This window comes from Vulpes lagopus, chromosome 15 (genome assembly GCF_018345385.1).
Source record: "Vulpes lagopus strain Blue_001 chromosome 15, ASM1834538v1, whole genome shotgun sequence".
Classification (NCBI taxonomy): Eukaryota; Metazoa; Chordata; class Mammalia; order Carnivora; family Canidae; genus Vulpes; species Vulpes lagopus.
This window is the reverse complement of record NC_054838.1, coordinates 35,998,158-36,022,211: the sequence shown is the minus strand read 5'-3', so window position 1 is coordinate 36,022,211 and position 24,054 is coordinate 35,998,158. Positions and strand designations below refer to the sequence as shown.

At 39.6% G+C, this 24,054-nt stretch overlaps 1 protein-coding gene across 1 annotated transcript in view; it reads left to right on the top strand.

The window, feature by feature from the left end:
• Positions 1-24,054, top strand: part of SYTL2 (synaptotagmin like 2) — a 151,735-nt gene that overhangs the window by 103,201 nt on the left and 24,480 nt on the right. Inside the window, 5 exon segments of the mRNA XM_041729973.1 lie at positions 10,190-10,262; positions 11,157-11,271; positions 12,811-13,614; positions 17,490-17,960; positions 17,963-21,352. Coding sequence (XP_041585907.1) covers positions 10,190-10,262; positions 11,157-11,271; positions 12,811-13,614; positions 17,490-17,960; positions 17,963-21,352 — 4,853 coding nt within the window.

Genomic DNA, 24,054 nt, shown 5'->3' with positions numbered 1-24,054 from the left:
TCAAAAAAATAAAAAAAATTTAAAAAAAAAAAAAAAAAAAAAAAAAAGGAATGGATGCTGTATTTTGTCAAATGCTTTCTCTGCATCTAATGAGAGTATCATATGGTTCTTGGTTTTTCTCTTGTTGATATGATGAATCACATTGATGGTTTTACGAGTGTTGAACCAACCTTGTGTCCCAGGGATAAATCCTACTTGGTCATGGTGAATAATTTTCTTAATGTGTTGTTGGATCCTATTGGCTAGTATCTTGTTGAGAATTTTTGCATCCATGTTCATCAGGGATATTGGTCTGTAATTCTCCTTTTTGGTGGGGTCTTTGTCTGGTTTCGGAATTAAGGTGATGCTGGCCTCATAGAACGAATTTGGAAGTACTCCATCTCTTTCTATCTTTCCAAACAGCTTTAGTAGAATAGGTATGATTTCTTCTTTAAATGTTTGATAGAATTCCCCTGGGAAGCCATCTGGCCCTGGACTCTTGTGTCTTGGGAGGTTGTTGATGGCTGCTTCAATTTCCTCCCTGGTTATTGGCCTGTTCAGGTTTTCTATTTCTTCCTGCTCCAGTTTTGGTAGTTTGTGGCTTTCCAGGAATGCGTCCATTTCTTCTAGATTTCCTAATTTATTGGCGTACAGCTGTTCATAATATGTTTTTAAAATCGTTTGTATTTCCTTGGTGTTGGTAGTGATCTCTCCTTTCTCATTCATGATTTTATTAATTTGAGTCTTCTCTCTCTTCTTTTTAATAAGGTTGGCTAATGGTTTATCTATCTTATTAATTCTTTCAAAGAACCAACTCCTGGTTCTGTTGATCTGTTCCACAGTTCTTTTGGTCTCGATATCATTGAGTTCTGCTCGAATTTTAATTAACTGTCTTCTTCTGCTGGGGGTGGGGTCTATTTGTTGCTTTTTCTCTAGTTCCTTTATGTGTAAGGTGAGCTTTTGAATTTGAGATCTTTCCAGTTTTTGAATGGATGCTTGTATTGCGATGTATTTCCCCCTCAGGACTGCTTTTGCTGCATCCCAAAGATTTTGAACGGTTGTATCTTCATTCTCATTAGTTTCCATGAATCTTTTTAATTCTTCCTTAATTTCCTGGTTGACCTTTTCATCTTTTAGCAGGATGGTCCTTAACCTCCACATGTTTGTGGTCCTTCCATACTTCTTGTTGTGATTAAGTTCTAATTTCAAGGCATTATGGTCTGAGAATACAGAGGGGACTATCCCGATCTTTTGGTATCGGTTCAGACCCGATTTGTGACCCAGTATGTGGTCTATTCTGGAGAAAGTTCCATGTGCACTTGAGAAGAATGTGTATTCAGTTGAGTTTGGATGTAAAGTTCTGTAGATATCTGTGAAATCCATCTGGTCCAGTGTATCATTTAAAGCTCTCGTTTCTTTGGAGATGTTGTGCTTAGAAGACCTATCCAGGGTAGAAAGAGCTAGATTGAAGTCACCAAGTATAAGTGTATTATTATCAAGGTATTTCTTGAGTTTGGTTATTAATTGGTTTAAATATTTGGCAGCTCCCACATTCGGGGCATATATATTGAGGAGTGTTAAGTCCTCTTGTTGGATAGATCCTTTGAGTATGAGATAGTGTCCCTCTTCATCTCTCACTATAGTCTTTGGCGTAAATTTTAATTTATCTGATATAAGGATGGCAACCCCTGCTTTCTTTTGAGGACCATTTGAATGGTAAATGGTTCTCCAACCTTTTATTTTCAGGTTGTAGGTGTCCTTCTGTCTAAAATGAGTCTCTTGTAGACAGCAAATAGATGGGTCCTGCTTTTTTATCCAGTCTGAAACCCTGCGCCTTTTGATGGGGTCATTAAGCCCGTTCACATTCAGAGTTACTATTGATAGATATGAGTTTAGTGTCATCATATCTATTCAGTCCTTGTTTTTGTGGATTGTTCCACTGAACTTCTTCTTAAAGGGGAATTTTAAGAGTCCCCCTTAAAATTTCTTGCAGAGCTGGTTTGGAGGTTACATATTCTTTCAGTTCCTGCCTGTCTTGGAAGCTCTTTATCTCTCCTTCCATTTTGAATGAAAGCCTTGCTGGGTAAAGTATTCTTGGTTGCATGTTCTTTTCATTTAGGACCCTGAATATATCCTGCCAGCCCTTTCTGGCCTGCCAGGTCTCTGTGGAGAGGTCTGCTGTTACCCTAATATTCCTCCCCATAAAAGTCAGGGACTTTTTTTCTCTTGCTGCTTTAAGGATCTTCTCCTTATCTTTGGAATTTGCAAGCTTCACTATTAAATGTCGAGGTGTTGAACGGTTTTTGTTGATTTTAGGGGGGGATCTCTCTATTTCCTGGATCTGAATGCCTGTTTCCCTTCCCAGATTCGGAAAGTTTTCAGCTAGGATTTGTTCAAATACATATTCTGGCCCTCTGTCCCTTTCGGCGCCCTCAGGAACCCCAATTAAACGTAGGTTTTTCTTCCTCAGGCTATCATTTATTTCCCTTAATCTATCCTCATGGTCTTTTAATTGCCTGTCTCTTTTTTCCTCAGTTTCCCTCTTTGCCATCAACTTGTCTTCTATCTCACTCACTCGTTCTTCCACCTCGTCAAGCCTCGTCGTTAGGACTTCTAGCTTGGATTGCATCTCATTTAATTGATTTTTAATTTCTGCCTGATTGGATCTAAATTCTGCAGTCATGAAGTCTCTTGAGTCCTTTATGGTTTTTTCTAGAGCCACCAGTAGCTGTAAAATAGTGCTTCTGAATTGGCTTTCTGATATTGAATTGTAATCCATATTTTGTAACTCTGTGGGAGAGTGGGCTGTTTCTGATTCTTTTTTTTGAGGTGAGGTTTTCCTTCTAGTCATTTTGCTCAGTGCAGAGTGGCCAAAAACAAGTTGTATTGGGAAAAGGAGAAAAAGAGAGAGAAGGAAAGAAAAGAGAAAAAGAAAAAAGAGAAAGAAGAAAAAAAAGGGGAAAAAGAGAAGAAAAAGAAAGAAAAAGAAAGGAGAAAAAAGAAAAAAAAAGGGGGGGTGGGGGAAGCAATCAGAAATCAAGAAGAAAGAGAGGAAAAAAAAAGCACAAAACAAAACAAAACAAAAAAACAAAAAAAAAAAAAAACCACGGGGGAGTATCTTCCGATTCTGTGTACTTTAAGTCCCTTGACTTCCCCTGGAACTGGTCCGTGCCGCTGGTCTTCTGGGGGAGGGGCCTGCTGTGCTGATTCTCAGGTGTTAGCACTTGGGGGAGCTGCTCTGCCCCAGCCTGGTGCAGGGCTCAGTGGGGGTTGTTCACCCCGTGAGGCCCCGGGAGGAAGCCACAGTGGCGGGGGCAGCTCTGGGACCCTGGAGTCAGCCCCCGCAGTAGCTCCGGGGCTCTCTGTCTGCAGGGCCTGGGGGCTCCCGGGCGGGGCCGCTGATCTGCTCAGTTCCAGGCAGGAGCGTCCTCGCTGTCCTGGGCCCTCCCGGCCTCTGCCTGTTCCGGGGGAGGCCGGATCCTGGGCTGTGTCCTGGCGCCCTGTGCTCCTGGGCCTGCGCTGTTGGATTCGCGCTCCTGGCGGTGCAGTCCCCTCCGCGGAGCCGCCGCCCGAGCCCCCATTAAATGACTTTTTGATCAAGTTTACTTTTTAGAATCATCATTCTGGTAACTTTGTGGAAGATGGGGTTAGACAGCTCAATTAGAACATTATAACAGAAGTTTAAGTGAGAGATGGTGAGAACCTAATCAAGGAAATGGAGAAAAGAAATGTCTAGAGTTTTAGAGATGAAATTAGAAGAAATTTGAAGTGTTTGTAAGATACAGATATCTGATAATCTATAAAGGATATGATAATCCCTTGATGAGAAGTTCTCAACTGTGACCTGTAGGTTAGAACTGCCCAAGGAACTTCCAAACATTCAGATTCCCAGGGCTGAGTGTCACTGCATTTCTTTCTCAAAGTTGAGGACAGAGATTATTCACCACCATATCCCATCTAACACATGGTAGGCAATCAGGAATAAGTATCTGTGGGATGAATGAATGAATGAATGCCAGCACCGTCTCTCATTGTCCTTCAGCACACTTCTCACTACCTGACATCATGTTCTATATTTACTGTATGTATTATCCCTTCCCCCCAGATCCATGAAGAAAAGGACTTTTGGTTTATTGCTATATTTTGTTTGGTTTACTGCACTATTCCTAACACCTACAACAATGCCCAACAAGTATCGCATGGAATGAATAAATAAATGGAGAATAGGTGGAGAGTGAGAGTCTGACCAACTGACTGAAAATAGTTGACGAGATAATTATGAAATAAAGAATAACAGTGAATGAGGTTAGTGAACAAACGAATGAATAAATGAATGATTGAATGAAGTGGTTTGCAGCTCAGGAAGTGAGTAGGAAGAGGAAAAGGAGAAAAGTCAAACTACAAGAACAGGACTGACCCCCTCTGGACTTAATTGGAGAATCAGTTGAGCAGTAGCACCATGAGCTCTGGTGATTATAAAAGATGGAAGAGAATGTGAGGAGTTTTCTCACCTTCGGACAACGGCAAGAGAGGGGCATTCAGGATAGAGAACTGGAAGGCACAGAGGCAGGAGGGAGCTTGGCTACTACAGAGGTTTGTGATGCCCATTCATCAAAAATATCCCTAGAGTCCTGGGATCAAGTCCTGCATTGGACTCCAGGGAGGCTGGTTCTCCCTCTGCCTCTCTCTATGTGTCTCTTATGAATCAATCAATAAAAAATCTTTTATAAAAAAATCCCTAGAGAATGTGTCCAAAATGGATTCAGGAGAACAAGGTAAAGCCTTCCCTGTGGTATTTCTTTCCATGGCATCAGCACTTCCCTGTGACATGTCAAAGTGATGAGTTTTCTTACAAGGGAAGTTGTGCATCCTCACTTCTCATTGTTTTTTGGTAGAATTAAAACATTGTTTTGTTCTAAGTTGTCATAATGAACGAATATGCTAGTCTCTAAGCTTGACTGCCTATGCTTCAGTAATACTTCTCCCACCGACCTCCCTCTTAACCTTCTGCTGAATGGGAACCAAGCAATCAAAACCATGTCTTTACACAGACTTCTACCTCTGAAATGAATAATACTTTATATATTAATGAATTGAAATAAAAATATATATATTAAAAATATATTACTAATGTTAATGACTAACAGTCATTACTGTTATTTCTTTCTCCTCTTCATATTCAACTATATTTCTAGAGCATGAGTAGAACGTATATCCTATGTTTGTAGGGAAAAAATGAGACTTTACTTTTGCCAAGGATACCTGGAGATAATATACTGTCTTAATCAAAGGAAAACAAACATTTAAAATTAAAAAGAAACCTACAAAAACCAAGTCTTTAGTTCTGAAATAGTATTAGTTTTTCTAACATTCTTTTTCCTGGAAGGCTTTTGTTTATTCTCTCTCAATCTCTCTCTCTCTCTTTCTCCCCCTCCCCATCCCTATCTCTGTCTTACAGATGGATTAGCTATTTACCTCTAACCCTTCAATAATAAGATCGATGTGAGGCACCTAGCTGCCTCACAAAAGCAAGGTAGAGATGCCCATCTATGGACAGTACATTTGATCTTTGTTCTTGGATACATTGCACATCCAGTGATGTGACCATTTCATTTCTTAGAGGCCTGCCCCACAGAATCCCTTATATTGAGCTCTTTAAAACAATCTTTTTTAATCTCATAGACTCTTGGATTTGCCCACATCACTTGTGGTGGAAATAGTTTCACTGTGACATCAGAGTGTCTTACACTTGGCTGAGACTATACACGTTAGAGAAATCTATAGCGTGCAGTGTGGTGGCACCAGAGAAGTAATGTTTTACTTAAAAAAATACTGACTTGAAAGGCTTGGCCTAGCATATTTTCTAACTTACTCCCTCCCTTTATCCCTGAGCCATTTCTTTTGTTTATTCATGTGTTCGAGCTTCACTGAGTTTAACATATGCCAGAATGGTGCTGGGTGCTGGGGATGTGATACAGCATTAACTTACAAGGACCTCACCATCCAAAGGGAGAGGTCACAACAACAACACGTGAAAAAAATCACTTGCAGAGTTTACTTCTGATTCAGGACTGTTAATATTTAAGCTGCAAAATACCTCAAAAGGTATAAGAGGTCTGCTTTTATTTTTAACTATTTAAGTGAGAAAGGCCTGTTTAGGTCCAAAGCTTTTAAAAGTTGCTTTCATGTACTTAGGAGCACTTTTATGGCTGGACACAGACACAGATGGAGTGTATGGCTGCCTATGTAGTGTAATTTAAAGCCTCACCTCTCTCCCCAGTGTCCTTGCAACAGTACCTAACATTATTATTTCTTTATAGTTAAGTCTTCAAAGAGTTATGTTAAAATGCAGATACTTTTAACCCTAATGCCAACATCATAATGTAATACTTGAATAATTCTTTTAACAAAGTAAACACATTCTGTCTAAGTGTTCCTTCTGGCAGGTAGTTTTTGAAGGGTGCCTGAGGGAGCTATTACAAGCACAGGGTGTGGAATTTGGCTTGCTACAGTTTAAAAAGTGCATCTTGTGGAGTGTACTGAATGTCTTTTATATTCAGGACACAGTCTACTGCCTCCAAGAGGGATTCCAAGAAACAAAGACATAGTATCTGGCTATAAAGAGACTATACTCTTTTAGGAAAAATTATGCATCCGTATGTGAATATCTGATCACATGATAAATAGTGCCAGACACAGAGCAAGTTTCTAATCCAAAGAACCACTGAAATGTGCTATAAGATTCGAGACAAGGAGACCCACTTCCACCTGGTTGATACCAGAGCAGCATCACCAGGCAGTGAGATTTGGACTGGGCTTGGAAATGAGAGCAAGGGCTGAGAGCACAGCAAAATACGTGAAGGCTGGGCTGGGGGATAGGCTGAGTGGAGATAACAACCAGTCAAGAGAGTTTTGGCTGTAATGAGTAGATAGACAGCTTTGTTTAGCATGAAGCGTCAACAGAAAGGAAGAAAATATACTGGGTAGATGATGGAGGATCTCCAGTTCCTCCCTGACAAGTTCCAGCTTCATCCCACAGACCTTGGGGAATCCAGGGAAAGGTAACGAGGAGAAGAGCAACACGATCAAAGTTGTATTTGAGATAATCCCAGCTTAGTGGTGGAATGCTGAATGGATTAGAGGGGTGGAACTTCAGAATCAGTAGGTCAAATGTGAAGTTAATAGTCAACAGAAATACAGGAGGTAACAGTACACCTGGAAAGGAAGTGACAGATGTGAGAGTGACTGGGAAGGAAGAATCACTTGGACCTCAGTCGTCTTGCTATAAACCACTGCTTTTTTTTAATAAGTATTTATTTATTTATTCATTCATTCATTCATTCATTTATTCATTCATTCATGAGAGACACAGAGAGGCAGAGACATAGGCAGAGGGAGATAGGCAGAGGGAGAAGTAGGCTCCCAACGGGAAGCCTGTGCAGGACTCGATCCCAGGACCCTGGGATCATGCCCTGAGATGAAGGCAGATGCTCAGCCACTGAGCCACCCAGGCATCCCATAAACCATTGCTTTGTTACTGTGAGAAATCAGAGGCAGAATAGCTTTGTCATTGTTATGATGTTCTTTGGGGTCATGGTCAGACACACCTGGCTCAAATCCCCAGCTCTTCCTGAACTCATTTTGTAATATCCAGTAGATTCCTCAACCTTCCCAAGGCTTGGTTTTCTTATGAGTCAAATGAGGAGAAAGGTACATACCTCCCAGGGATGTTGCAAAAATCAATAGAAAATAAGATGGTTGCTGTAATGATGGTTGCCAAATAACAGGCAGGCATGCCAAATGTTGCTGTATTCCTCAAGAGAAGTAAACCCAGAGTTTAAGAAGTAGCTATATTTTCACAGACAGACTTTGAGGTCTAAGACTCTTGTTTCATTTTTTCAAAGTAAGCAGACTAACCAAGTAGCTAACCACGTGTCCCAACCTCATCTCATTTTCCTCTCTCCCAACCACATGCTAACCTGGTGAGTACTGTGTATTTCTGTATTTTAGTGTACAGCTGTGTGCTCTGAATGTGTTGTTTCTTCCCCTCTTTTGCTTTCTGAGCTAAGAAACAAAGACTTTAAAAAAAAAACCTATATAATATGCCTTGTTGTTGTTTGGCAGATAACATGGATTTTTAAAGGAAAGCTCATGGTTGCCTATCTGCTTCCATCTTCCTTGGTGCTGGTTCAGTGGCCTTCACCTTTTTAGTTGTTCACCATCTGTGGCCCAGCTGCTCTACACGACATTGCAGGGGGATAGAGTGATGCTCAAGATGGTACTCCTGAGGGATCTTCCAGTTGGCTGTGAGAGATCAGATACATGTGCACAGGAAGAGGTTACATAGTAGTCATGATGTACATTGCTTGATAGAGTTTAGTAAGAAAGAGATTGAGTTCATGTCTAGTTTTATGATGTGAGATAGAGGTACTCAGAGCTAGGGACCTGAGTTTCCAAGGACCAGGGAGGAGAAAGTACAGTGGTTCTGCTTATCCTTTGTTCTTGGTGAGTAAGAGGAGAAAGGAACAAGGTGGCAGAAGATGTGTTTCCGTGGACAGCCCTGACCAGCAGCACTTGGTTCAGGTCTTCTGATCATGTGAATGCTTTATTTATAAGGAGATAATATAAAATGGTCTAAGAAACTGAGCCTGGCATGTGCTGTAAGGTTCCCCATGTCACTCAGTGGTGTCTTAAGATGGCAGTCAAGATAAATTGCTTTCTAATCCTGAGTTATTGGTTGTTTTTATAGTGTGGACTGAGTTCTCTTAGTGACCAGCTGCTTTTTTTCACATTGACTGCTAGAAGACTTAATAGAAGTTTGAGCCTACCAGACTCCAATGATGTGTTTTTCTATTAGCCTTCATTCTGGCTCCATTATAAATTCCCATTCTTGTTCCCTGCTCTTCCCCTTCCCATCCTTTCCCCCACTCTTTGTCACATCCATGTGATCAAGATGTATTTTATATACATCTGCCTCATCTGCCACAATTCCTTTCTGGAACAATGAGTAGGGTAATGAGAGGGAACATGGCCTCCATAGAAGTTCAGTCTCTTCCTGAGACTAAGACTCTGCAGAAATAACAACTGGAGTGCAGAGGGAAGGAAAGGAAGCCATAGAAACATGTAGCCTACAACTGGAGTTGCTGTATTCTTGGGCCGGGCTCTGTGTCCTTGGGGCACATTGCTCTCCTTCCGCAACCTCTGCTTCCTCTGCTGTATGGTGTAACGCCAGCACCTTTCCAGGTATTTTCCAAGTTCTTGACTCTGTGACATCACTAAGAGGACATGTGGAGTCTAAGTGGGCACAGTGGTTTCAGCCAATAGTGACTTCACATTTGATGCCTGAGGCAAGGCCACTGCAGGAAGTCTGAGCAGGTGGTTTTTTTCATTCTCTAGGGCCACTCTAACTCTCTTTTCCCCTTCCTCCATAGCCATGGGAGTGGTTGTTCAGGAAGGAGCCCTGCTAAACTCACTTCTCTCCATTTACTCTTACCTCACTCTCATTCTGGGGCTGTCCTGCCCTTTGGGTAGAGAATCTTATTTATTCTTCTGAGCCAGCTCTAGGTTTCTATTCTCCCATCATCTTCTGGCTGCTGTGCTTGGCCTTATCCCTCTTGTATTGAACTAAGAACCCACTGGCTAGCCTGGAGAGTTGGGTTGAGAGTCCTCAGCAAGATGCCAGAACGCCACTGCCTCCCTGCACAGTGTGCTGTCAAGTCACTGGTCTCACCTGAGTCTTTTCTTCAGTTATTTCCCACTTGAGTTAGAGTGAGCACTGTGATTCTGTGAAATCAAGCCCTGACATACTTTGGGCCTTCATTTCAGCACTGACATCCCCTCCCCCCACCACCTTGAGATCAGTGGCTCCCTGTCATCTGTACCTGATGTTAGCTGCTGACTTTGAGATGAGTTCATTTCTACAAATTCACATTGTGAACCTCTTGTGTGCTTGGTACCATGATAAAACCTTCAAGGCTTCTGCTGGATGGTTTTGCTTTTCTCACACCTGCCTCTCTCTGCTCTGCCTTTGCCTTTGCTTCACTGCTTAATCATCTTTAGGCCCCAATTCCCTCTCTCTTCCTAGCAGTTTGGTTTTACAAACTTCCTCTGCTGTCCTGCCTTAATAGCTCTAAGCTTCAGAGTCATGATTTATGCTTCCTCAAAAAGTAAGGGTTTATTCTCTGAATAATTGTTTCTTTTACATTTCTAGCATGGTAAATCCAGCTTCCACCGTGATTGATACCTGGGAAAACACGAGGAAGTCCACTGTGTCTCCAGCTAAGGTAGATGGAGCTCAGCCTCCAAATATCTTATTTTTGGCAAGAATGCCATTTTTCTCATTTTAGCAAAGCACCATGAAATAAAGAGGACTTTTTGGCACCAAGTACAGATAATTTTTACTATTTGATGTAAGAAGCCACGCTTATGGTGAAAAAATTGATGAATACCATGTTTCTGCATTGCTGAAGATTCTTGCTCTAGAGAATAAAAAGTCAAATTACTGGGGATTGCTGCTTTTTAAGCATTCAGAATGTGGCTCATTAGTTGCATTTTGGTCCACATTCCTAGTCATAGTTTCCTGAATCTGTGTTACATGTCTGCTTGTGGGAGGGAATTGCCAATTTATGAAACTCTAGACGGTAAACATTCATAATCAGTTTTGTATTAATTTAAAATTTCTATTTACTGATTCCCTGTCATTGGAATTGATCATAATAGTGATAATGAAGCACTTCAAATACCTTGATAAGTGTCTTCTAATTCTTTATAGGAAAGATCATTTACAATTATATTTAGTTTACTTTTAATCAAGCACAGCAAGAATCTCATATGGTAGAAAGAGCACTGGGGAACTCTGCTCCGATTAGTCTCTGATTTACTCTAACTTTGACCAGGTCCAAATTTTCTCACCTTTGTAAAATGCGAGGTTTAGATTCGAATAACTGGTTCTGATCTAAATTTGTAGGACCCTGGATTGAGTATATTTTATATAGTTTAATTTTTCTCTGGCATATATGGCAATTCTGTGCCAGCCACATTAACCAGGACGGTAATTTTTCAAACATACCAAATAGAATTCAATGGATACAACTATCAATATTGGAGATAATAAGCATTTGCTAATATTGAGTTGCTGCTGTGACATTTAAAACAAGTTTAATAATATTTTTCCCCAGCAAAGGAAGAATCCATTTAATAGCTCCAAGTTGCCAGAAGATCACTTATCTCAACACACCAAAGGTGAGACGTCAAAAAATGGAAAGGCTGGTTTCTCTCAGACTTCAAAAGAAGGTAAATATTATTTTTATGGACTAGATATTTTTATCTTCGTTATCTGTGGACTAAGGGAAATTCTCAGAGTTCCTTTAAAATAACTTGCAAGAGAAACTGAAAAGTCCTGATGATTTTCTTATTTTACTCTGCCCATTGGTTTCTTGCCTGAGGGAAGGAAGCAGAAATTTTAGAAACAGGGAGTTCATGCATTCCAGTCGTGGAGCTGACACTTGTTTGACTTCCAGGCCTTGGCTTCCCCCTTAGTGAACTAGGGAATTTTTGGAGGGGAGGCATTCATTCATTCATTTAACAGCACTTATTGAATGCCTACCACATGCAGACACAGTTCAGGTAAAATTGAAAAAGGTTGCCTCAAGAAAAAAAGGCCACTTGACAACATTATGATCCTCTAATCTGTAACTATCAGCCTTGTCCTTCAGGAGGCATTTGATCAGGTTTGTGGCTTAATTAATTTAAGTCTGCCTCTTACAGAATTTTACCATTCTTCCATACCATTAAGAATACTAGAAAATTCAATCTCTTCAAAAACAGCTGTTAGAAGATTCCACAGGCATTAAAGATTGGACAAGGGGTAGAAAATTAACATTGAATAGTGGAGTTGGAGTTTTAGTTATCCATGTTGATATTAGTGTATTTCCCCCTCTCTATTGGATATACATATTACATATTATGTAAAATATTTTACAGAAAAAAAGCACTGGAACATGTTCTCTTTTTTTTTTTTTTTTAACTTTTTGAAAACGTTTTTGTGTTTCTTTTTTAAAGATTTATTTATTTGAGGGGCGCCTGGGTGGCTCAGTGGTTGAGTGTCTGCCTTTGGCTCAGGTTGTGATCCCGAAGTGCTAGGATCAAGTCCCACATCAGGCTCCCCACAGGAAACCTGCTTCTCTCTCTGGCTGTGTCTCTGCTCTTTCTCTGTGTTTCTCATGAATAAATAAAATCTTTAAAAAAAAGATGTATTTATTTGAGAGCAAGAGAGAGCAAGTGGGAAGGGGCAGAAGGAGAGGGAGAGAGAGTCTCAAGCAGACTCCATACTGAGTGCACAGCCTGATGCAGGGCTAGATCTCACAACCCTGAGATCATGACCTGAGCCAAAACCAAGAGTTAGACACTTAGCCAACTGTACCACTCAGGCATTACTGAAAAAATTAATTTTTGTCTTAGAGATTTTCTTTTTTTAAAATTGCAATTTTCTTTTTAAAAAATTGAGTTCCTTTTTCTGGTTTCCACAGAAGAATTTTTAAAGCGACTTCTATGTTTTTCCTTAGCCTCCTTAAGAATTTTAAAATTCTTTTCTAAAAAATTTTTAATGAGTATAAAAATACCACAAAGTATATATGTAAAGTACAGTAATCTTAAATGTCTAGTTCAATGAAGTTCATGCATGAATTTTTAAATGCTTTTTAATTAGGTCTGCCCTTATGCTAATACTTTATTTAATATTTTACTACTTTTGCTAAATGTAGATTAGATTTGTGATAGGTGTTTTAGATTATTCTCCATTTGATATGTCACCTAATATATTTTGATTTTCAGGTGAATTGTCAGAGGCAGAAGAAAAGTCACCTATCCCAGATATATCAAGCCAAAATTTAGAGAAACCAAAGCAAACATTTCCAGGCCCTGAGAATGGATCCCCAATCAAAGCTCCAATCCCTAAAGCCAGAAGAATGCTCCACAAATCACAGGAGTTAAAACAAGATGATAAGCAATCTTTTCCTAGACAAGGGACAGACTCTCTGAGCACAAGGGGAGCTCCAAGAGGAATCCTGAAGCGCAATTCCAGTTCCAGCAGCACAGACTCAGAAACAGTTCGTTTCCATCAGAACTTTGAACCCAAAAGCAAAATTGTGTCACCTGACCTAATCATCCATGAGAGACTTTCTGAGAAGGAGCATTCTTTAGAGGATGACTCCTCCTCACACTCACCAGAGCCATTAAAGCATGTGAGATTCTCTGCAGTGAAGGATGAACTCCCACAGATTCCTGGGCTAAGCCATGGCCGGGAAGTAGGAGAATTTAGTGTTTTAGAATCTGACAGGTTGAAGAATGGAACGGAAGATAATGTGGATGTAGATGAGTTTTGGAATGACGCTAAGCCTTCCCAATCCAGGAAGCCTTTGCCTTTACATCAATCAGCCTCAAGCCCGAGTGCATCAGAAAATGAAACACATCAGCCAGTGACATCTGGTTCTTTTCCAATTAATGAGCATCAATCTCCCTCAGAAGTTTTAACTGCAAGACCAGAGTCCACTGAGAATCCACCTACCATCAATGAACAGAAAGCTAAATCATCAGAATTATCAAGGCTTGAATCAGAATTGTCTAAAAGCCCTGCTGGTAAGAGAATCGTCACTACTAGGCTATGAAAACCAACCCAATGGGCTTGGAATGGCCAGGCCAGCCCTATAAAAGCCCCATTTTGCCTCCTACACATTCCAGCTACAATTCAGGCAGGTGCCCCTGGGGAATGATTATACTACCTACCTCTTAATGGGTTTGGAGGTTTTCCTCAGTCACCAATATCTAAAGGGATAAATAAAACTAAAACCAGGTTAGCACAGTTTCTGCTTTTCCCTAAAAAATGTAACTATCAATTATTTAAGTAAACAAATTATAGCATTTTGAGTTAAATCCATTTTGGTTAAATCAAGGTGTGTACATAGAGTAAGAATTAAAAATAGACTAATACCTTTGTACAGAATATATTATTCACCTAATGCATATTTATCAATTACCATTTAATTAAACTTTGATTTTTTTTAAAGAGTTTATTTTTAAGTAATCTCTACACCCAACATGGGGCTGGAATTCACAACCCCAAGATCAAGAGTTGCACACTCCATTGGCTGGCCAGCCTGGTGCCCCAGATTTTTTTTTTTAAATCTCAGAAGAACCTTCATTTTTTTTTAATTTGAGAGAGACAGAGCATGAATGGGGGGATGGGCAGATGGAGAGAGAGAAGCAGACTCCCCACTGAGCCAGGAGCCCAACTCAGGTCTCTATCCCAGGACCCTGAGATCATGACTTGAGCCAAAGTCAGACACCTAACCCACTGAGCCACCCAGATGTTCTGAACCTTCATTTTCTTAGCCATTTATTCTTAGATCGTAAGAACTGAGAAGCAAAATACTGTTTTTCCCTGCAACCTAGTTCACTAGCACTGTCTTGAAGATTTTACATCTCTCATGGGATGAGACACTGTTTTCCCATACCCATATGAGTACTTCATAATTCTTATGTTTTAAAAAAAACAGAAACAATGGAAAAAATCATGCTGTGCATTCTCTCCCATCTTCTACCAGTCTTCCTCTAACCTTATGATAATTTCCTTATAGTTAGAAAAATTTGCAATGGCAGCAGTCACATGTCTGATGCACTTGCTCACCTCCTTCTTTATTAGTCAATATTAAGTTAACCCTGGGTCACTTTTGCTCAGCCCTACAGTTTTATACTTGTTCAGATCAATCCACCTCTTAAAGAGCAAAGCACTTTCAAATACCAAATACCCTCCTGCGCCTCAGACATTTTGAATAATTTAAACACAATTATTTTTAAAAAAATAAAAGATAAGCAAATGCTTCTTCAATAAAAAAGCCCCTCATTAAAGGAAATTACTAAAGTTTGATAAACATTGGCAAATAATTGGATGATGCTTAAATGTTTGTTCAAAAGATGAAAAAAATTATTTAATAATATTTTCCTTTATTACAATCCACAGAAAAATTTGGTAAACCCTTTCCTGTTTTCCAAACTGCCTGCTTCCTACAATGACAGACTGTATATTAGTATTAACTACTGATTTGTGCTTTCTGATTTTTATTTTTACTTTAAAGATTTATTTATTTATTTTAAAGAGAGAGGGAAAGTGTGCATATGAGCGGGAGGGAGAATCTCAATCAGACTCCTGGCTGAGCATGGACCCCACCCCCACTGCCACAGGGGGCTCAATTCCATGACCCTGAGATCATGACCTGAGCAAAAATCAGGAGCCAGATGTTTAACCATCTGAAACATGCAGGTGCCCTTGTGCTTTCTGATTTTTGAATCCCAACTGACCAGGAAATTAGTAGCATCATCAGCTACACTTATTTTGATTGACTGGCCTCCTGGCCTTAGGGCTTATGTACAAAGAAAGTTCTGCTTACTTATTATTGTGCTACTTACTACAAAAATATATACAAGTAAATATTGAAGCTTGAAAAGCAAATCAGTCCCCCAAAATGGTAAACGCAAAGTATGTGAATTATAAGGGTTTGACTTAAAAAATATATATATATAAGGGTTTGACTTTAGCTCTGACCTTCAGTACAGTTAAAATGACATTCGTTACTACATTGGGAAGTACAAAAGAATTCCTCAGAGAAAATGAAACATTACCTGGTACCAAATCTTTAAAATAAGTGTTCTTGTTTTAAAAGTAATACACTTTTGTTGTAAAACATTTGAAAAGAAGAAATGCACACAGAATAAAACGAATACCATCTGTGATGTCATCACCCAGCACTAAGTATTGCTAACATTTAATTAGAGACCTTTCAATAATTTTCAAGAATGAATATAATTGTAATTATGTTTATACTACCAGACTTCTTGTTCTTACTAATAGTATGTTATAATCAATCATCTTTTTCATCATTGTCTTCTGTTAAACTAACACAGAATTCTTCAAGATTTCTCAAAGAACTTCACCATTATTGACATATATTCAATAGTGCAAAGTGTAGTTAAGGAAACCAGTATCTACTATGTGCTAATTATTGTATAATTCTTTGTTGTTTTCATGCTTAGCTGGAGTCAATGATTAAAATTAAAGATAGAATTTTATTAAATGATATGTCCTCTAGTGCATTTGAAATGTAACTGACTTCATAAAAATTCAGCTGACATAATTTTCAGGAACACACATTGCATGGCTTAGCATCTGTAAGGAAGAGAGAGGAATGCTGAAACGCCTGGGTCTTAACTAAAGGGAAGAGTGCCTGAGCTCCCTCAACTAAATGTACCGTGTACCCTATGATTAAGGCTCAGAAAGGATTCTTGATATTAGAGCTTAGATAATCTTCTCTAGCCTCTTACCCTTTGGTCAGCCAACATCCGGGAATGGTTAGAGATCACATTCTGCATTAGTCTTGTTTGTTTATTTGGCTCACAGAAACTAGTTCGAAACTCACAAACTGTAGAAGGGAAATAGGGAGTAACAGAGGAGGCTCTTGAGATCATGGTCCTCAAACTCTAGCATGCAGAACAATCACTGGGATAGCTATTAGTAAAGATTCCTGGATCCCTCTTCAGAGATTCTGGTTTAATGTATCAAGACTAAGGCCCAGGAATACAAATATCCTCATTGCACCATGCTAATGTTCTGGAGGGCACTCCAAAAAGTTGTTTTCCTAATTCCTGAAATCTCCTTGGTCCGTGTTCCTCAAACTTGGTGTAAACCCCCTCTAGTATTTATGAGTATGCCAATGGATGGGTGGAATCATAAAATCAACATGATGTATCTTCCTAGAGTGTTTTATGAATGGATTTGAGAGTAGAAAAAATATATATTTAAAATTAACATGGATCATAGGTGCCTGGGTGGGTCAATCAGTTAAGCATCAACTCTTGGTTTCTGCTGAGGTCATGATCTTGGGCTCATGAGATCCAGCCTCATGTTGGGCTCTATGCTCAGATGGAGTTGGCTTGGGATTCTCTCTCCCTGTCCCTCTGCTTCTCCCTGTTAGTGCACGTTTGTGTGCACACATGTGCACATGCTCTCTCACAAAGTAAATAAAATCTTAAAAAAAAAAAAAACACAACATAGAATACAAAAGCCACATGAACTTTTTTTTTAAGTAAGCTCTATACCCCATGTGAGGCTTGAACTCATGACCCTGAGGTCAAGAGTTGCATGCTCTACTGACCAAGCCAGCCAGGCACCCCCATATGAATTTTCAGAATAAGTCAGAGACTTCAAAGGAATTTCTCAATTGGGTCTATACCTCATGTTTCAGGAGTCTTCATTTACCTTCCTTTACTGTCGTAGAGCAACTCTGGTAGAATCTTAATTAGGATGGTTTATATTATAGCATGAAAAATGCTGATATAAACAGCTAGTGGTGTGGAAAGTGTAAATACAAAGTGCCTCTTTAAAAAGTAATGTGAGTGATTAAATAATAATTCTTTAAGCATTCTCTTTCCTTATTTAGAAAAGCATTTCTGTGTTGCAGATGGACTGTCTAGTGTTGAGCCTGAGCCATTTCAGGTGCCAGATCACAGTTCTAGAGACCATCAGCAAGGTAAGCCCCCACTTCTCAAGGCCCTAAAAGCTAGGACCTCCTCACACTCTGGTCCATTTGCCACTGAGATAAGGAAGACAAATGATGATTCCATATCTAAAGTCCTAGACTGGTTTAATCGAAGTTCTCATTCAGAAGACAATAAGTCATCTCTCCAACATCCCCAAAGAATAGAATCGAAAGAAGAAACAAACTCAGAATCACAAACTGCTACTGCCTTGGTGACAGATGACACCAGTGTAAAAGAAAATGGCTCAAAGGCTCTCTTATCCACCAAAGTTAAATTGATGCCTATGGAATCTGATTCAACATTCCACAGGAAGGGAAATACGCTGCTTTCTGGAAATTGCCAAAATAATAATGTAAATATAAAACCCAAATCTATTAATTTGTCCCAACAAGGCAAGAAGGTCCAGGCATATTGCAACCTTTTGAAATCTATGACCCAAATCAAGGGAGTAAAACTATGGACTATAGCCAAAGTTCAAAAAACATAGGAGACAGAAATCAGGTACTTCGCCCTACCAGAAACTATTCCTACAGTGCTCTCAAAGGAGCTGATGCAGAAGACCAAGTTCCACACATTAAGGATATTGGCAGCTCAGGTAAAGAAGAGCCTGAATTTCATGTTTATGAAAAAAATAGAGGAAAGTCAGAAGTGAATTTTGACTCTTCAACCCTTGTCAAAGAACCAAGTTTGAAAGACAACATGAAAGCAGAGAGAAAGAGCAAAGAAGGGGATACATACATCCTGAAAGCTTCTTTACAGCCAGAGAACATTGAGTCCCTACATGAGGCTACCAAAAACAAATCTTGGAAGAAGCCTGAAGTCCAATTACAAGAAACTGGTGAGGTTCCCAAGAACCAGGTGCAAAGAGAGAAATACAAAAGCGTTAGTGAAAGAATATCTTTCTGGGAAGGTGAGAAAGCTGCTGCTACGTTAACTCATAAAGAACCATCATTGTCATGCAGTCAAGGGAAACCTTCTGCTAAAGCGTATCAGCCTGTAAAGTCCATGGACAGTTTATCTACAGGCCAGAGTGAATATAATCAAGTCACTAGCAAACAAGTGGTCCTAGATGAAAGTGGCCACACAGCCCATCTCTCCAGTTTTTATTCCTCGAATAAATCAAAAGAAACCAGGCCCCAGATATCAGGCCCATGCAAAAATTACCCTTCAGTTGACCAATCAAGTGAAGCATCTCCATTTCAGAATAAGATAAATGAGCCTATAAAAAGATTGCCAGTGGCACAGAGTTGGCATCATGAAAGGGACATTACTTCACCAGCATGGCAACATCCTTCAAATATTGGGAGTGGAACTCCTACTCCTTTGGAGAAAGACAAATCTCTAATTGGTGAATCGAATCCCAACTTTAAAGTTATGTCCCTAAAAGAAAAAGTGGATGAACCCAATACAGAACAGGTCTATAACCGCTCTCAATTTGAGAATTTGAGAAAGTTTTGGGACTTAGGAGCCAATCCAAACAGTGAAGATAATGTTGAGAAGAATACTACCACAATAAACCAGAAATATTCGGTGCCTTTTAATAGCCAGAAACACAAAGAATTCAGTTACATTAAATCACCAGGAAAGAACATCCATGAAATAGGGCCGGTTCCAGGTAAAAAAAAAATTCTGGCAAGAGAGGAAACAGAGAAATTAAATTCAAAGTGCACACTCCAGGTGTTACCAGATGAAACCATATTTCCATTGAGATCATCCAGAAAGTCTACTCATCATTTGCCAGGAAACGAGTCATCAAAGGAAAATGTGGGAAAGAATACAAAATGGTTTGTTACGCCAGTGTTCAAGGAAGAAAAGGATTACTCAGACCAAGAGATTCAAGAAGCCATCGTTAAAACGAGTGTTTTGTCTAAAGACTACAAAGACACTTTTAATGACAGCTTACAGAAGCTACTTTCAGAAGCTTCATCACTAGCCATGCATCCTTCTGGTGGAAAAGCTCATGGAAAACAAATGTCGGAACCAGATATTTCTGGAAATAAAACATGGCCTCAAGATACAGGTTTTGCTGATACTAAGGAAGAAGACAAAGGACATAAGGAGACCATTAATGAGCATGTAGATAAAACAGTAGCTCCTCTGAAGGTTAAGCCGAACACTTGGACTGCTGGTCTAGACAAACTCCTGAAGGAAGCAACTGGAACTTCATCCTGTCCCTTGCCAATCATGTTGGAACCTGTTACTACTAGGATCAACTCTGAGCCTGAAGAGGGTAGTAGAATTTATGAAAAAGGAATAGAAGGGAGTCACAACACATCAGCCTATCAGAAAGAAATAGCTCCTTTTTCAAAGCGGAAAGAAACTTTGGGAATTAAAGCTTTCCCCCCAAAAGATGAAAGTGGTGAGTGCCAACTCAACATGGAGGACTTACATCAGATACCTGCAGAAGGTTCTCACCCATCAGGTCAACCTTCCTGTCTTTACAGAAAAGATTCTTCCGGGGATGTGGCCAACTCTTCCCAAGAGATGCCTTCTTCCAGGGATGCTCATCTTGCTCCCCAGGATAAGGCATTACCATCGAGAAGGGAAATTTCAGAAACTGTAGAAAAAGTCATTCTTCCACCTAAATCTGCCCTGAATGATGTAAATGCTGTATTACAAAAGCTACTTAGAGAAGCATGTTACCCAGTTGAGAGAGAAGTAGTGCCTGGAGAACTAAACGCAGAATTTCCTGAAGGAGTACAGGCAGCAGGTAGCCCCCAAAATTCTACATTGTGGACTACAATGGACATTATGGTTCCAGACAAAAGGGGGTTTTATTCCTTCAATGTAGTTCCTGATAAAACTCATAACGTTGGATCTTATTTAGCTGCCCCAGTATCTCCATCAGTACAAACTCACCTTTCATCTGATTCCACTGTCACTCAGGAAGTAGCAGAAATTGTAAGGGAGACAGATATTCAACCTAAATCAGAGTTCCTAGAACTCAGTGCTGGGTTAGAAAAACTACTGAAGGAAGCAATTGAAACCCCCTCCTCAAAATATGAAAGTGATACAGGGGCTCTTTATCCATCAAAGTTAACAGGTAGAACTGAGGTGTCCAGGCAAAGTGCTTCTGAATTCCATCCTGAGGAAATCAAAGAAACAGTAATAAAGTCTCAGGCTCCATCAATATCAGAGAGTGCTTTTGATATTGGTTTTAAGAAACTTGTTAGAGAAACCTTTGAAGCTCCTTCTTCCCAGCTCCAGGTGTCAGTGAAGGAAGAAACTCCTGAGAAGGAGTCTTCCCAGTCAGAGCAAGCCAGTTTCTTGAGGACAGTACCCTATTGTGACTGGACAGCCTCAGAGGCCTCTGAAATGAAGCTTACGAGTAATGTTTTCAAATCTCACGTCAACCAGTGCGATGAAGTGCTGGGAGGCAATGAACCTGTGACTGATTTATCAGTAGATCTTTGTGGTTCTGAAAGTGGGGTTGAGAGCTCTAGAACCCCACAGCTTTATATGGAACATAAAATAGGGGTCGCTGAAACTATAAACCCTCCAGAGGACAGGAATAGTGAAAGTGAGGTTACAGGTGTTCGAGAAGGAGCTTCTCTGGAGCCTTGCTCAGAAGAAGCTCCTAAAGCAGTTAGTGTGGTCAGAAATAGGCAACCCATTTCTCTCCTGGGAAACACAGAAAAACCTACAGAAACAAGCAACGTTGAATTGATTCTGGCATCACCATGTAAGAGACAAGAGAAAACAGAAGAAAAAGAAGGTTTCTCTGACTCTGATTTTTCAGCTGGAGACGTGGGTTCCAATGCAGAAAGCTGGAGAAAAACCTCCAGTGAGCATTCTGAATTTCTTAACCCATTGGTTAATGAGTTGATTTAGGGAATGCTGATGTAAAGGATGATATGGTTTTTAAAATTGAGATTAATTTGATACTCCCAAATGGTGGTCAGTTCTTATCACTTTAGGTCTACCTAGCCTTTCTTAATAAAAAGCTACATTTCCTCTTACATTCTTTAATCAAGTGAGTTACATACAGTTTTACTCACAAGGCAGTGTTTCAGAATCTGACTTCTTTTTCTCATTAACGATAGAATTTTTAGGTTTTAAAAGTATTTTTTAAAGAACTTCTTGGGTTTAGAAAATACTTCTGAAACATTCAAACTAGTTTTCCTCCTGGAAATAATTAGAATTTCTTAACTGGCCATCCACATAGAAGTCTCTAGTAAGATTTGTGGCAAGAAAGTGCCACAGAGAAATGGGCACAGATTTCCCTTTTAGGATGAATATCCTACCACAGTAGTGGCTAAATGCCAGAAGCAGAGTGCAAGGCTGGAACTCTCTTTCCCTCAGATACTTGTGCTGTGGTGTTTTCCTCTTATTTTCAATTCTCTGCAGAATCTTCCCTTTCTCTAGAGTGTGACTGAGGTCGGATGACTTTACCTGATTCCACCTGAGGGCATTTCCTGGCCTGCATTTCTTTGGCTCCTGATTTGGCTAATTGGATGAAGATCTTAATCGATTACCACATTCATCTAAGTGGACTCAGGGGTACTGGTTTCAGCCAGGCTGTAAGATACAGGACCTGTCTCAGTTTGCCATCGTGATCAACATGGGCATTTTAGCAGAGAAACCCAGAAGCAAATAAGAACGTGAAACTCCCCAATTATAGTGATAAAAGGGTAAAGGATGCTCTCTGGGACATTTTATCCATAGTTGCACAATGGCTGGTATGGGTCACTCTTAGCAGTTTAGAAAATTTATCATTTTCTAGCTCCACTCACTATTGATGAGAATGAATAAGCTTTGCTGAGTAGATGATTCATGAGGTTTGGTTTCCTTTGCAAGTAACTATAGGGCCTTTTTAAAAAACTGACCAAAGGATCCACCTTTAATCCTAATTAATCAAGTTGAAGCCTCTCTAAGAAAGGTTGCTGGTAAGAAAGGGCTACCCTTTCCCTTAAGAAAGGGAAAGTAGAAAAAAAATAAAAATAAAAAAAAATAAAAATAAAAGAAAGGGAAAGTAGAATACCAATCTCTGAATGCCAGACTTTTGCAGGAGTATAAGTCAGCATGTTAAGTTTGGTGAGATAGACTTTATTTTACTAAATTACCCCATGAGTAAGGAGGGTAAACTGACCATAGGAGAGCTTGTGAATTTGTACTTACTCTGGAGATTATTGCCCCTAATGTATATAGCTTTGTTTATAGTATATCAGCATAACTGATTGAACAGCAAAAAGCCTATCTAAAAATGAAATAATCAATATTAAATGACCTCACAATACCCAGAAAAGATCTTTAAAAGTTATAAGTCAATAAAAGGTATAAAATGGTAGAATTTAGTTTCATATACTCTGTCCTAAATTTTTATTTTAAAACAAACAAGTAGGGGTGGGGTGGAGGAGAGAGGAACCTTGACTATAATGGCACCACAATTTTGGTGAGTAACCTAATATGTTTGACCTGTGGCTAAGCTCTTAATCAACTAATGCTTCAGTATGCTCCTTTAAAAAAAAAAAAAAACTTGGTCAAATATGTCTGGAAATGCTGGGAAGTTATGCACATTATTATTAGCATATTAAAGTCTCCAAGAAGATTTATAGTAGGAAACCTTTAAATTTGAACACAGAGCATCCCAAATCTAATTCATCTTAGAATCCATTTGCTCTAGCATGCCAATCAGTACTGGGGAGAACTGGGATGCATTTTAGGAAAGTATCATGTAGAGAAGTAAATCTCAAATTCACTGACTTATTAATAGAATCATTGATTTATTTTGTAGACTTTTTTTTTTAAGCAGGCTCCATGATCAACATGGGGCTTGAACTCATGACCCTAAGATCAAGAGTCACATGCTCTACCAGCTGAGCCAGCCAGGCTCCCCTAGCAAACATTTTTGAAGTGCATATTGCCAGCCACTGTTCTAGGCAGTATTGATACAACAGTGATGAATGACCATATTCAGACCAGAGTTAATCCATGATGGAGCTTTCACTGTCAAAATGAAAAAGTTAAGAACCAGCTAGAGATATTTTTTTTGTAACATTAGATGTATTTGATTTATTTTTTTTTAATTTTTATTTATTTATGATAGAGAGAGAGAGAGAGGCAGAGACATAGGCAGAGGGAGAAGCAGGCTCCATGCACCGGGAGCCCGACGTGGGATTCGATCCCTGGTCTCCAGGATTGCGCCCTGGGCCAAAGGCAGGCGCTAAACCGCTGCGCCACCCAGGGTTCCCCTAGATGTATTTGATTTAAAGGACTATTCTTATTTTTAAATTATGCCCTTTTTTTTCTCTGTTGGTCCTAACATGCTTTTTTTTCTAATATGCTTTTAAAAAAAAAAAAAATAAGCAAAGGTATTAGTACATGATAGACTCCCCCCAACTTTAAAATGACTTAATAAAAGGTTGATTACCTCGTGTCATTTTCCAGCATTTTGTTGGAAATTTTATTAGCTCATGAATCCCAAAAAGCCTGCATTTGTTGATCTGAAGAATTCACCCATACCCATCTGTGTACCTGATTATACAC